At 41.2% G+C, this 14,775-nt stretch overlaps 2 protein-coding genes across 2 annotated transcripts; both read right to left on the bottom strand.

Moving 5' to 3' along the window:
• Positions 1-281: 281 nt before the first annotated feature.
• On the bottom strand, positions 282-2,811 carry LOC139455322 (uncharacterized). Its single transcript, XM_071236872.1, has 4 exons — positions 1,762-2,811; positions 1,418-1,486; positions 625-714; positions 282-431 (listed from the first exon to the last, which is right to left on the bottom strand). The coding sequence occupies exons 1-4, from the start codon at positions 2,809-2,811 to the stop codon at positions 282-284; spliced, it is 1,359 nt and encodes a 452-aa protein (XP_071092973.1).
• A 3,298-nt stretch (positions 2,812-6,109) lies between these two features.
• Positions 6,110-10,851, bottom strand: LOC139455321 (gustatory receptor for sugar taste 61a-like). Its single transcript, XM_071236871.1, has 4 exons — positions 10,417-10,851; positions 9,336-9,404; positions 6,419-6,508; positions 6,110-6,208 (listed from the first exon to the last, which is right to left on the bottom strand). Exons 1-4 carry the CDS (start codon positions 10,849-10,851, stop codon positions 6,110-6,112), a joined length of 693 nt encoding a protein of 230 aa, XP_071092972.1.
• Between the last annotated feature and the right edge of the window lie 3,924 nt (positions 10,852-14,775).

Raw genomic sequence — 14,775 nt, 5'->3', positions numbered from 1 at the left:
CTCTGGATTGTCTGGACCAGACTCGATTATTTACAGACCGCCGTCATATAGCTGGAATATTGCTGAGTGCGGCATTAAACAAACAACAAACAAAATATTTTTCAAAATTTTAATTAAACGGTATTATGCCATTACAAAATGTAAACTTCCAAACCAATCAAGATGTCTACCTTACCCACAATAGTTTTACAGGTACACTGAAAATAATATCGACAGTGAAGCAACAAGAAGAAGTTGTTAAAGAAATAATAGGCACATGTTTACATGATGTGTTAATGCACCTATGTATGTGACGTAGCATTTCGCATACCCTCCAGAAGTAGAGTAACATTGGCCACCAGATCCTGCCACAATGTTTCCAGACTCGTCTCGCAGTCTGGCGCACGAAACTGCAGAACCACCACAAAGTAGGTCACCAAAGTTCCAACAATCTGAAACAATAATAACATATGTAGTTCAGAACACCAAGTCTCCAGAAACCATTGTTCAAATCTTCTGATCATGAACATCCACACTAGCCACACTTTCCTGTTAAAAACCTATTTCTTCAATATATTCGTTTCCTGTTTCCTCTCTTTTGAGCTCCCGTTTAAGAAACACTTTAAAAATTAGTTATCAACCTACCGTAAGAAGAGTCGATGGAGTGATGGTAAAGAGACCATACACGCTGTAGCCAATTGTTGTCCCAGTGAGCAGGCTTGTGGACTGGTTCACCTGTGACAAATATTCAGTTTCTGTAGCAAGGACCCGTGAAGATTCCGGGGTAGAATAGGTCTTCAGCAACCCATGCTTGCCGTAAAAGGCAACTATGCTTGTCATAAAAGGCGACTAACGAGATCGGGTGGTCAGGCTCGCTGACTTGGTTGATGCATGTCATCGATCCCAATTGCGTGGATCGATGTTTATGATATCAATCACTGGATTGTCTGGTCCAGACTCGATTATTTACAGACCGCCGTCATATAGCTGTAATATTGCTGAGTGCGGCGTTAAACAACAAACCAATTCTGTAGCAAGGCTGTCTTGTAGTCTTCAAATCCACATCTCATTAAATGCAAAATGGTCTCAAAATCAATATCTAATCTTTTCTGGTAAGGTGAAAACATGATTACTGATTACTGAGCACTATTATGCGACACCTAACTGTACACTGACGCACCTGAAATGTCGACACAATGCATTTTATTTGCACAATCATTTGTAATCTGAGAGAAAGAAACAAGTGACAGGTGGTTCATTTCGCCTGTAAGTAAATGAAATTGAAAACCAATAGCTGATTTCGAGAGGATTCGTGATATTATCTGTGTAAACATTCACAGCTGGACCAGACACCGATCCCACATCCCAAGCACTGCTTATTTCACAACAGGACAATTTTAACTGACATGATTTCGCTTTAGTAAGTCCTACTACTCACTTCTCTCATGGTTGTTTCGCTGAGGTCGGCCGTCGAGATCTTTAAGACGCTTTGAAGTGCAGCATGAGCCTGTTACAACACACGTGATGAAAGTAGCATTATGATATCCTTGTGTCATGGATAAATCATTATTCATGGGCAGAATGTTTTGATTAAAAGTGCAAAAAAGTGAGAAGATAAGCATACTGTTTTTATGAGTGAGTGAGTGAGTTGGGTTTAACGGCGCTTTGAACAGTAGTCCAGTTATTTTACGGATTGTGATTTGAACCTCTGACTGTCCAATCAGAATCCATTTCTCATAGGGAAAATCAGGTATCGAAATCTGTTATCGACTTCATACTCACCTTCACGTTGACCCTCACGCCTGTCACGGACAACACGATGCACGCCACACTGCAAGCGACCAGGATACTCGTACACAGGACAACAGTAGTTTGTGATTCCATACGTGTCAGGAGGACATGCAGTGAAAAGCATGACAGCGGCAGTGACATGAAAAACGATACGAATTGAAAGTATGCAATAGAGTCACCATATCCAGATATTAAAGAACAGATGTGCTTATGTCGACGTATTATGTCTGTTAGTTTTACACACTTTACACACTGATATTCAGGGGCACATTCCGATCTGAATGTCTGGCTTTCTTGATGATTCATGTTTTGTTCGACGCATCGTTTCATAATTATGTTTATCACGTCAAGTTCAGAACAAAGAGGGTATGTTCCAATCACTGCACCCACAAAAGAACTCGCTATTAAACTGGAGCAAAGGAAATAATTGATGATTAATATCAAATAGTTCAACCATCCCAAAGCATTAAAGAAAGTAAGCTCTCCAACTTCTGGGATGACAAGGGCATACGTGAACATAACTGCTGTCACACAAATACCAAAGGACATCAAAAACGCAACAACCATCCTGCTTTTCTTTACCATGTTTTTCATATTTTCTTGAACACCATAACGTTGTTCATATAAGTAGAAATCCTTACACCAAGACTGGTATGTTGCATCCCGATAGTTCAATGAGGCCAAAGTACAAAACCCAGATGCCATAAGATTCAGAGCCATTATTTGGAAAACTCTTATCCATTCGCTTGACATCGGTACAAGCAGTGCAACGTTATAGGCAAGTATTCCTGTGTAGATCCAAAGATATGAGTTTATGAGGACACAGTAGAGTATATGGAACCACCCATCTTTGTGAAGCAGTCTGAAACGGTCGTCAGTGCATCCAATATTCTCCACAGTAACATGTGGACCAGTGCTTATTCCACAAACACGCATCAGGATTAACACTGGGTTAAGTAGTTGCAGTACAGATCTTGAGTTGGTTGTTTCTTTCTTTCCATCAGATGAAGATGATGCCTGCTGTGGCTGAACACGAGACATGGTGAGAGAAACTATTGCTGCGTCACGTCAATCCAGCTAGCAGTCTCAGTATATCATATCAAATGCCGACTTTTATCGAGGAATGTCGCCATGTCAATTGGTTTGCAAGATACTGCGCTGCATTGTTTAGTCACTTGCAATGATCACATTTAGATAAAAGCTTTTTGTTTAAGTAGTATTAGCTACTATCTTCAATTCAGACAAATGTCATTTCAAATGATGACTCAGCAAATACAATTCCGCAGAAGAGGTTGATGCATGTGCACGCTAATGCTTCCCGATAAATTCTCTGTTCCGAAATGCAGTCAAGTAATATTTACTTTCACTCTAACACTCCACCTTGGCTTTATTTAATATACATGTCTCCCTCTGGTGTCTGCTGGTAATAGCATCGCCAGTCCACGTTAACGTTGGGCAATGAACACAGGATGACTGAAAAAATGTTTGTTAACATTTTCACATATGGTATAAAATACCAAATCCAATTGAGGAGTGAGTGAGTTGGCTTTAACCCCGCTTTTTACATTATTCAACCAGTTATATCACTGTGTGTCAGCTTAATGTGAGGGGAAAGCCCGAAGTGATGTAGATCTCAGACGTATACCACTTCGGTGAAACCCATGAGCAAAGGTATGGTCCTGACAAACCTAGAAAAATAATTGGGGCGAACCGGGATTCGAACTCACAATCATGGGTTTCTGGCGTGCCCAAGGGACGCAACTCCGCTCAGCGAATCGCGGCACCTTAGAAGACTGGGCCACCCCAAGTTATTTATTATAACTTACGAGATACAATCGAGCATGCTCTTTCTATCAAGATTTCAAAGAGCGTCATACGACTCTTGCTCTGTAGTTGTTTGATCAAGATTCAACATTTATGGCCTCTGTAAAGCTTTCAAAACTTTTTGTTGTAGACATGCGGTGAACATTTCGAAATTTGACGCTTCAGCGACAACATTTATGTCCGATGCAATTCCCCATTTTGACTTGTAACATATGTTCCCTTGTTTCTTCAGGTGAACAATTGACTTGCCTTTGCATGTGTATTTGATGGTGGGGCAGGATACGCTTACCTTTTTGCGAACCCCTGGTATCATTTTTTACTATTTGATAGTGATTTATAAACACATGCTAATAATACAGTAGTAATCGTGCAATTTATGCAGAGATTTCTCTTGTATATTGAAAGGGGTTTTGTATCCTTTATTTATATGTGTACGTCGTGTTAGTTAGCACTTACATCCTGAAAATAATACAAAGTCAATATAGCTACATCTCCACCCCGACCTTGGACGTGTCGTAACCTGACCTACTAAACCGTTACTCCAGCCAATGGCTGCCAAAGAAGGTGTTGACAGCCAGCCTCCGTGTCATTGACAGCTTCAGGAATCAGATGAGAACCCCGATCTGTGATGTGGTTCAACATCAGCCCATGACTTTACTGGGAACGAGAATGTGGGTACATGGTGATTGCCAATGAACCAACCTGAAGGATGAATGAATAACGGCGTTAATAAGCCTTGCTGAAGACGAGTTGAAATGGCTTGACATGTCGGATTCTTCAATCTTTTGACCCGCCAGTTTCATGATGTGATGCCATTCGACATCAGCATGTGAAACAAGTGTGACTGTGGTCACAGTTGTTCGTGCACGTATTGATTAATTGGACCGCCTCCGTTGTCTAGTGGTAGAGCGTCCACCCGGAGAGCGGAAGGTCCGGGGTTCGATCCCCGGCCGCGTCATACCAAAAGACGTTAAAAGATGGTACTTGTTGTTACCCTGTCTGGCGCTCGGCATTAAGGGGCTAAAGCAAGGACTGGTCGGCTCGGAGTCAGTATACTGTGTCTGAGTGGGCTATTCATGTTAAACTGCGGCATGCTATCTCAGTGAGCTAGCACTATAAATCGGCATCAGTCCGGACTAGTACAAGCACACACGTACATGCACGTCGCTATATAACTGCTATAATCTTGGACGCGACGTTAAACCCCATTTCACCTCAACTAACATTGATTAATTGATTTCATCATGTTCATTGGCAAGTGCCTGTGCAGTGAACCCGTGATTGTTGGAAGATTTGTTTGTCAGTTTCCTAGGTCTTTGGAAGATAGCATTGTTTTCTGGAGGTAATTGGGATAGATGTAATTTACATGATGCAACAGGACAGATATATGCGGGGTTTCGTCTGGTTTGAATCGCTGAGATCAAGGCAGTGTTTTTGTAAGCTCACTATGTCCTCGCGATAAAGAATCGCTGAGGAGGTTACGTTGACTTTCATATCGCATTCAGTTTCCTTTTAACGTTACCAGTTCCATGCATGTTACCATTTGTATGCAAACCATTTGCCTTCGTTTAGTGGTGCCTTCTCATCATCCAAGCAGTCAGGGCGAATCACTTGGACAAACAGACGAATAATTTATTTGAGTCTCACCTCATACGCACATGTAAAAAAACATAAGAATACAGTAGTATAATAAATGAGCCACACTCTAAGAATTATATAGGAGAGTTGTGTATATACATGTTATGCTTGTCGTAAGAGGTGACTAACGGGATCGGGTGGTCAGGCTCGGTGACTTGGTTGATGCATGTCATTGTATCCCAAGTGCGTGGATCGATGCTCATGATGTCAATCACTGGAATGTCTGGTCGAGACTCGATTATTTACGGAACGCCGTCAAATGGCTGGAATATTGCTGAGTGCAGTGTTAAAAATACAAATCTGGTAAGTACTACTGAAAACCAACAGACAGTCGACCACTTACCATAGTGTGCGGCCTTAAGCAAAAAACAAACAAACATGTTAAAGGGTATATACACCACATTCCATACAAGGGGACACGACATGAGCATTAAGTAATTATGTAGAAAGAGTTATTACCAATATAGTAGATACCTGTACCAAAACCATCGTTGCCTAAAACACCCGAGCGATCAGTGATCGGCAGCCATTTTTATGTATGGATGAGTTGGATATCGATGCATTCATTCTGAGAAAAGGCTTAAGTTTGTATAGGTATAATTAGGAAAATTGAGACCACGTGTCTGAGAGGGACGAATGATGTAAGGGAGATAACACTCTTTCCTCTCACTACGTTACCTATTTTAATCAATTGAGCCTGCATCTTGCTGAAAACATGTGAATCAATAATTAAAAAGTTGTTCCATTATCAATGAACACTTTCAAAGGCGGTTGAAAGCATGGTGTCCACAGCGACGATTTCAAAACATTACAAACAAAAGCTGCAAAGCCATTAGTGCACAAACTTCAAGCACAAGTCAAATACGACTTGATGCAGTTATCCTGCCGTGGTGTTTGTATCCTGCCGCAATCCACCAGTTGATTCCGGTTTAAACTGGATCACGATGAAAACATAGGTGAGGAGGGTCCCGATGATCTGTGTCAAAAACAAAACAAGGTAATGGAACTACAATTTGTTATTGGGCTGTAATGAAGATTATATATATATATATATATATATATATATATATATATATATATATATATATATATATATATATATATATTTATATATATAGCTTCAATATATATATATTTTGTTTGGGTTTTAGCGAAGAATATAAATGAATAAATGAATTCAACATACCGTTAGGATCGTGTCCTTCGTGATGGTCATTAGGCCTAAAGCACTGATTCCGATCTGACGTTGAGACAACTTGTTTGCGAATAATGTGACCTGGGAGTACAGTTCGTGAGAAAAATAAGCTATTGATAAGACACTATATATTTATTAAGTTACATATACTATTTAATAAATTAAATAATAACAACATAATAATATAAATGTTCCAAAATTATTATTTTTTTATGATACGAGGGGCATTCAATACGTTTTGCAACTTCAGTATAAGACCAAGTTGCAGAATATCTTTTAAACATTTATTTTTCAATATAATCTCCATTCACCTCAATACACTTATTCCATTTGCCCTTCAATCTTTTAATACCACTTTTATAGAAATCCGCCGATTGGCCCTCTAACCACGCCTCTGTGGCAGCCTTTATGTCCTCGTCATCCTGGAAGCGTCTTCCGCGTAGGGCAGATTTCATTTGCCGGAACAGGAAATAGTCACTGGGGGGTAGGTCTGGGCTGTAGGGTGGATGATTTAACTGTTCGAATACACATTCACATATGGCGGCCTGTGCAATTCTCGATTTGTGAACCGGAGCGTTGTCATGAAAAAGTAGAGTACCATGTGTTAACATCCCATGGCGTTTCTGGCGAATAGATTTTCGCAATTCTTTTATTACATTAGCATAATACTGTCCATTGAATGTAGTTTTTGGTGGCATGTAATCAATCAGTAATATGCCTCTTGCATCCCAAAATATGGTGGTCATTACCTTGCCAGCCGATGGTTGAGTGCGAAACTTCCTCGGAGGCGGACAATTGGGGTGCTTCCGTTGCATGGATTCCAATGTAGTTTCTGGGTCCCAGTGGTGGATCCATGTTTCATCACCTGTCACTAGACGAGAAAGAAACCCGGCTTCATCAGCAGTATAGAGATTCAGGAGGTCTTGACAACTTTCAGTTCTCTGATGGCGATCTTGAGCTCTGAGGTTTCTAGGTACCCATCTTGCAGATACCTTGAACATACCAAGATGCTCATGAATAATGGTTACAATAGTTCCAACTGATATTTGGAATTCCCTAAAAAGTTCAGATACTTTCACTCATCGGTCAGACAAAATTTTTCTTTCTATAGCAGCAATGGTTTCCGGTTGGGTGGCATCTGAAGGCCTGCCTGACCTTGGGTCATCGTCTATGGACACTCTACCACTTTTAAACTGTAGCGACCAACGTCAAACTGTGGAATAGTCAGGAGCATCGTTACCTTTCACTTTACTCATGCGATTATGGATTTCTTTTGCCTTGCGTCCCTCCTTGGTAAGGGAATTTATTACAGCGCGTTGTTCATGTTTGAGAGAATCCATGATTGTGACCACACTGAGGTGAATGAAGCCATCACATCTAACTTGTTGTGTCTGGAACTTGTTATGACACGTGTCAACTTGATGTTATGACTAGTGTCACACGTGCCACAAGTTGGCATTATTTGTGTAAACACATATGCCCAAATTGCAAAACGTATTAAACGTCCACCGTAAGTGACATCATTAAACAACATTTATCAAATGAGATATCTACAGGAACATGATGACATTTATCAAATTAAACATTAATAACCTGTAGGCTGCTTGATTAAAATAATTTCAAATCTATTAATATTGTATTAAATGTGACTATGTGTTCCATTGGGGATAATCTGGCAGTATGCATCCTAAGTGTCAGATATCTTAGAATGCATGAGTGAGTGAATTTTCGCGGTATTAACCCTGTCAAATAGTCGTGTCTGAACGAAACAGATTCCATTGAGTGCAAAAGGCAAATTAACGGATCTCTGGAAATCAGTAATGACAACAGGTGTCGCGAAAAGAGTAATCATGTACTGTCCTACCGGTAGCATCTGCCACACTCACAATTTGCATGACAAAGTATGTATTTGTTGCCTGGCACAGCACCGCAGTACCCCTCTCATGACTGGGTATGTTTTTGTGATCATTGAAGTATGAAGCGAAGAATAAATGTGCCAGCTGTGTGAAACCGAACTACTACCCTAAGGAATCAGAACAAACTCCGTAGGTCTGGAAGAGGGCCGTGAGGCTAGAGCCAGCAAAGTCACTAACGATCAGTTTCAAATATTAGAGGAGTTTCCCGCAAACTAAGACACAGTTTGAAGTGCAAGTTAGAAATGAAACCTGGAAACATGAAATGTGTGAAGGTGAGATTGTGTGTTACAGGAGCATGTGGGTGTGTGAGGACGTCGGTTGTTCTGATAGGCCTAACGGACAATAAGGCCATCTCAGTGAGAGTTGCTTAATGTTTGATGTTCATTGGGATATTAATATAATAAAAGTATACATTTATATACCACACTTTGCCGGATTTGTTCAAATGTGGTTAATTTGTTCCCTGTCCAGTGGATCTGTATGCATTTATATCCGTAAAAGACATTTACCTATTTTGCCTAAGTAGGGATTCCAATAAAAAACACACACACGTGCACGCGCGTACATATTGATTGTTGTTTTACGCCGAACTCAGCAATATTCCAGCTATATGACTGCGGTCTGTAAATAATCGAGTCTGGACCAGACAATCCAATGATTGACATCATGAGCATCGATCTACGTAATTAGGATACGATGACATGTGTCCAACAAGTCAGCAAGCGTGACCACCCGATACCGTTAGTCGCTTATTACGACAACCTTTTACCGCAAACATAGGTTTTCACAGGTATGCCCAGATTTCGAGTAACTACATGAACTTATGTGAATAATGTATTACATAGCATAGATCATATCGCTTAACCGTTAATAAATGCCACATTGACGTGCGTAGAAGAACAAGTTCTTAAAATATACAATTACCATTTTAACATAAATATGCCAGATGAGGTTGAAGTGTGGTCTGTAAATGAATTGTCATGTTTTCTTACCAGTGCAATCACTCTATCTGGCATATTTCTTCCAGCCAGGTCATACAGAATGTTCAGAGGTCCGTGTGCCTGTATACAAACATTCCAGTTTCAAAACTAATCCTAGTTCATAAATAAAACATTTTGATTGACAAAAAATCGGATTATGTAATACAATAGTCTAACGATGCCACTGGTGGTCCCAAGGTGTCCCATTAATTATTTGTTTCTGTGGTTTTGCCTTAACCTGCAGGGGGCACGGGTGGCCCAGTCGTCTAAGGCGCCGCGATTCGCTGTGCAGAGTTGCGTCTCTTGGGCACGCCAGAAACCTATGATTGTGGGTTCGAATCCCGGTTCGCCCCAATTATGTTTCTAGGTTTGTCAGCACCATACCCGTGCTCGTGGTTTTCACCGAAGTGGTAAACGTTTGAGACCTGCATCACTTCGGGCTTTCCTCCCACATTAAGCTGACACGCCGCGATATAACTGGAATACTGTTAAAAGCGGCGATAAACCCAGCTCCCTAAACCTGCAGTGACAAGTGGAAACAAAACAATACTCATCCACGTTTTTCATCCTAAAGGAGTTATTAACAATGCATTCAATCGCTTTAAGACATTGTAGAATCACTACATACACTTTATTTGGGTTCGCCATATCGATATTTAACCGGTCTGGGGTTTTACTTTATAAAACCCTGCTAATCCGAACTGCTTTGAAAAAGAAGGAAAACACCCATTTTGATGGCGGCCCAAAATGAAGCAAACAAGAATGGTCATTCGATGGTAATGTTTTGATAAGGGTATAATGGTTGTATTTTGGACCTTAAGTTTTCAGTGTTCGGTGAATGTATTCAAACTACTGACGTTTTGAGCACATTTGAAATGCTGTGAATGAATAAATTTTCAAGAGTATACTTTTTTCCCCGGCATTTCATACTATCCTCAGAGATATCGACCAGGATGATAATATGTCCAAACAAACGAATTATAGAACCCCTTGTAGTCGTATACACATTCCATACATTTAATATTCAGAATAGGTGATTTTCTGTCTGAATGGGTTTCAATGTACAATTCCACAATAACATTCTAACACTTACCGCTTCGTGCAGCCTGACACCCAGATAGGTGACAGTGATGAGACACAGTATGGAATAGTACACACAAAATGTCGCAATACCAGTGTTTAAAAGTGAGGGGACGTTGTTGATGAGAATGTACAGGCAGAAACAAACACTGAGAAAGGAGCTGAGAAAGGCAACACCCACGTATATGGATATGAAGGAGCACACATATTCCACCAAGCCTGTCAGTGTTGCATGGTAACCTCGAATGTCCTCAATATCCTCTTCTTTGAGGGATCCTTCAGACGCCCGTAACAGTCTCAGCGTGCAAACATCATATTCATAGGTGAGAAGGAGGGAGATGGACAAGAACAGAAGCAATATCGAATGGTACAGAAGACTGATATAGCCACCATATATCGCATTCAGGATAAGTAAAGGCCAATATAATTCACTGGATGTCTCAGGCATTAAGCTCAAGGTGATTCCACTGGCCACACAGGTGAAAGCCGCGAGGATTATTATACTTATACATGCCCTCTTTACTCTCTTCCTCAATGTTGTGTTTGGAACACAACTGTTAAACTTCAACCGTGCTTCATGCAGACGCTCGCAGAATATGCGTAGCTTGCTGTGGATGTTGGTACTGAGACCCCAAAAGGTTATTGATAACAGAATTATAATGTGACTTAATATGGCGAGACCTGTGTCCGTGAACGATTCAGCTTTCGAATACGATGTTGCTATCTGGATAAAAGATAGAATGTAAACTATGCACACCAAACTTGAATATATGCAGGAAGCTACCGAGGAGACGGAGCACCTTTTTGCTGACTTCGACTGCTGGTAGTCCCATGATAACCCAAACAATGCTATCAGTCTCTGGACACTTGACAATGTGTCCTGTACATCATCTGTATCACTTGATGTGCCAACGGTATTTTGGAAAACCTTCAACATTTTCGACTGACTGGATAATAAATAAACGGTGTGTTCTCCTTGTAAGCTAGACCTTCTTATGGTTCTGTTCTCAACTCAATATAAACAGTATCCAGTGTACCAGTTTCCATGACAATGCTTCAGTTAACATACAGCACCGAACGTACATGTCATTGCCCAGGAGATTCCAAATTGGAAACGAGGCGAGCCAATAAATCATTCATCGTAATCAAATACAGCAACATTTATGTTTAAAGCCTTTAATGGACAATTGTACCTAATAATCGATGAAAACAATGGGTCTTCGTGCTGATAGGCATGTTGTAATATCTGACATGAATTGAGTGTATAACGCAAAATAGAAGTTTAAATTATATGATCACTCCTGCACTGCAATGGTGGCATGTAAACAAACCAGACAATGAACTCTCTATGTTTTGTGTCAACTACTTTCTGAAACCAAGCTTTGAATTTGCCGTTATAAATACCGCACTGTTTTATGAGGTTCATTGATTTCTGTTCCAGAGGAATTGGCGCTCTCTGTGTCAGTGAGTGAGTTGGGTTTAATGCCGCTTTTAACAGTATTCAACTTTTATCGCGGACGTTTACCACTTCGGTGAAACCCACGTGCACGGGTATGGTGCACACGATGACAAACCTAGAAACATAACCGAACCGGGATTCGAACCCATAATCATAGGTGTCTGGCGTGACCCAAGGGGCGCAACTCTGCACAGCGAATCGCGGCGCCTTAGGCGACTGGGCCACCCGTGCCCCCGCTCTCTGTGTCAAATTCTAGAACATCATCAAGAAATCCAGTCACGCTATAGCGCGTTTACTGATTTTGGTAAAACTAAAATGATATGTTAATTTCATATAAGTGTTGAGATTCTGTTGTTTAAAAGTAAAGGCGTTTGAGGAATATGCTCGTTTTGCAACACTGGCCTGGGCAGTTTTAATGTCTCGGTCTTTTGTTGATGACTCAGCATAATTGACAAATGTAACAGAGTTTATGATGACATCATTCACCACCTCAATCAGTGTTCATATTTTGGGATATCAGCAGGTGTTTATGATTGCCGCGACACAATGAAAGGGAGACTACTCACGACGTATTATCTCCCTTTGAACACGATATGAACGAACCATAAGCACGTGCTCAACACAGTACACAGTTCGTAGCAACACAATACATTTTGACGTACTCAAAATGACATTAAGAAACGAAAGTTAACTATCTAAAATATATTCCCACTGTCCTTGCCACGCGTAACTATCTGTCTAGTAGCAGTAGTCGCGGTATATGACGTACTCCAAATGACATTAAGAAACGAAAATTTACTATCTAAAATATATTCCCACTGTTCTTACCCCACGCGGTGGCCAACCCGTTTAGGGTCCCTTGCGCTGGGAAGTTTTGTGTGTCAGAAACGTTTCCTCGTGAGTTCGGATCCCAGTTCACTCTGTGTATCTGTCTCATAGTAATTTGCCAGCACCACAAAAGTGATCTTATCACCAAAGAGGTAAATGGCTAAGGCCTGCATGGGCCACATGTCTCAGGTGCCGTAATTCCATGTGAGTGAGTGAGTTGGGTTTAACGCCGCTTTTAACAGTATTACAGTTATATCACGGCGTGACAGCTTAATGTGGGAGGAAAGCCCGAAGTGATACAGATTTCAGACGTTTACCACTTCGGTGAAACCCACGAGAACGGGTATGGTGCTGACAAACCTAGAAACATAATCGGGGCGAACATGGATTCGAACCCACAATCATAGATTCCTGGCGTGCCCAAGGGATACAACTCTGCACAGCGAATCGCGGCGCCTTAGACGACTGGGCCACCCGTGCTCCCTCGCAATTCCATGTGCAGAGTTTAGACCGTCGAAGTCATGCATCACTTTCCTTACGCACAAAGCTGAAACGCCGTGATATAACAGGAATACTGTTATACCAAGCCAGTTAAACCAAACTTATTCACTCACAAAATCTAAGTCCTGCACCACATCGGGCTTTCCTCCCACATCAAGTGGACACAGTGTGATGTAACTGCTTTCTCGGAATTAATTATACGTAACGGATCTCGTTGATATAAAGTTCACGTCCTGAGGGGAATCATCTTGAGCTTGATATGAAACGGGAACGAGTTTTGTATCCTATTTATTCCTGAATCAACATATTTCCGCCATGTCTAACCGAGCAATGAGCGTATGAATACAACATGTGCAAAATGAGCTGCAAATGCAAAAATGCAACAGAGCTGTATCAGTACCGGCATCCCTTAAATAGCATCTCTGTGAACTGAATGTAGAGATGGCTGAAGAATTTGGGAAATCAAAGATTACACCTCACCATCAATTCCATGTTTGTGATATATCCTTATCTTACATTGATGAAACATGATTGACGGGGACTGAATTAGTTAGACTACGCTTGTCAACCAGTTACTGCCGTACTGGTCAGTCTGATCCACATCATTGGGTATCAACAGAGAGCTCTAGTTTGAAATATCATATTAAGGAGCTACCAAACATGTTAGTATTATGCGCAAATTCAAGAAACAGTCATACTTGTGGGTGATTATCTCCGGTATTAGACTGTATAACAAGACAGGCTAAAAAATATTTCAGTCAGCAAAGTTGCAATTTTCATCATGTCGTACGAAAGTGGGAAATTCAAATTTCATTAAATCTGCAAATGAATTGAACTTCGACAACACAAAGCACCGAAGTTCGAGAAGTTCGACAGCAATCGATGCATGCTCATGTTATTAATCACTGGTTTGTCTGGTCCAGAGTTGATTATTTACAGGCCGTGGTGATACAGCTGGAACAGTGCTGCGTGTGGCGTTAACAACACAACTACACACAAAAACAACACATATCTTGCTCCAAAACATGGCATATGAGTAAGTGACTGAGTGAGTTGTTTCACCCCGCTTTGAACAGTATTCCAGTTACATCACGGTGTGTCAGATTAATATGGGAGGAAAGCCCGAAGTGATGCAGGTCTCAGACGTTAACCACTTCGGTGAAACCCACGAGCACGGGTATCGAGCTGACAAATCAAGAAAACTCGGTGTGAACCGGGATTCGAACCGACGATCACGGGTTTTTGGCGTGCACAACGGACTAAACTCTGCACAGGGAATTGCAGCGCCTTAGACGACTGGTTTGGTTTTGTTTTGTTTTGTTTGTTTGTTGTTTAACGCCAAACTCAGAGCATTTTTCCAGCTATATGACGGCGGTCTGTAAATAATCGAGTCTGGACCGGACAATTCAGTGATTGACCTCATAATCACGCAACTAGGATACGATAACATGCATCAACCAAGCCAGCGAGCCTGACAATCCGTTCCCGTTAGTCGCCTCTTACTACAAGCATAGTCGCCTGTTACGGCAAGCATGGGTTGCGGAAGATCTGTTCTATCCCGGATCTTCACGGGTCGGATTTCAA

This window comes from Haliotis cracherodii, unplaced genomic scaffold (assembly GCF_022045235.1).
Source record: "Haliotis cracherodii isolate W230 unplaced genomic scaffold, xgHalCrac1.p SCAF_11, whole genome shotgun sequence".
In the NCBI taxonomy this organism is placed as follows: Eukaryota; Metazoa; Mollusca; class Gastropoda; order Lepetellida; family Haliotidae; genus Haliotis; species Haliotis cracherodii.
The sequence above is the reverse complement of the archived record's forward strand: the minus strand, read 5'-3'. Positions and strand labels throughout refer to the sequence as shown.

Bases quoted from the DNA above. Each gene is read 5' to 3' on its own strand.
- LOC139455322 (XM_071236872.1), bottom strand. From the start codon at position 2,811: ATGTCTCGTGTTCAGCCACAGCAGGCATCATCTTCATCTGATGGAAAG. The intron at 1,487-1,761 runs GTGAGTATGAAG...GTGTTGTAACAG, and splicing joins GCGTGAGGGTCAACGTGAAG to GCTCATGCTGCACTTCAAAG. The intron at 432-624 runs GTAGGTTGATAA...TTATTGTTTCAG, and splicing joins CTCCATCGACTCTTCTTACG to ATTGTTGGAACTTTGGTGAC.
- LOC139455321 (XM_071236871.1), bottom strand. From the start codon at position 10,851: ATGCCTGAGACATCCAGTGAATTATATTGGCCTTTACTTATCCTGAAT. The intron at 9,405-10,416 runs GTAAGTGTTAGA...GTTTGTATACAG, and splicing joins GTGTCAGGCTGCACGAAGCG to GCACACGGACCTCTGAACAT. The intron at 6,209-6,418 runs GTATGTTGAATT...TTTTTGACACAG, and splicing joins CGAAGGACACGATCCTAACG to ATCATCGGGACCCTCCTCAC.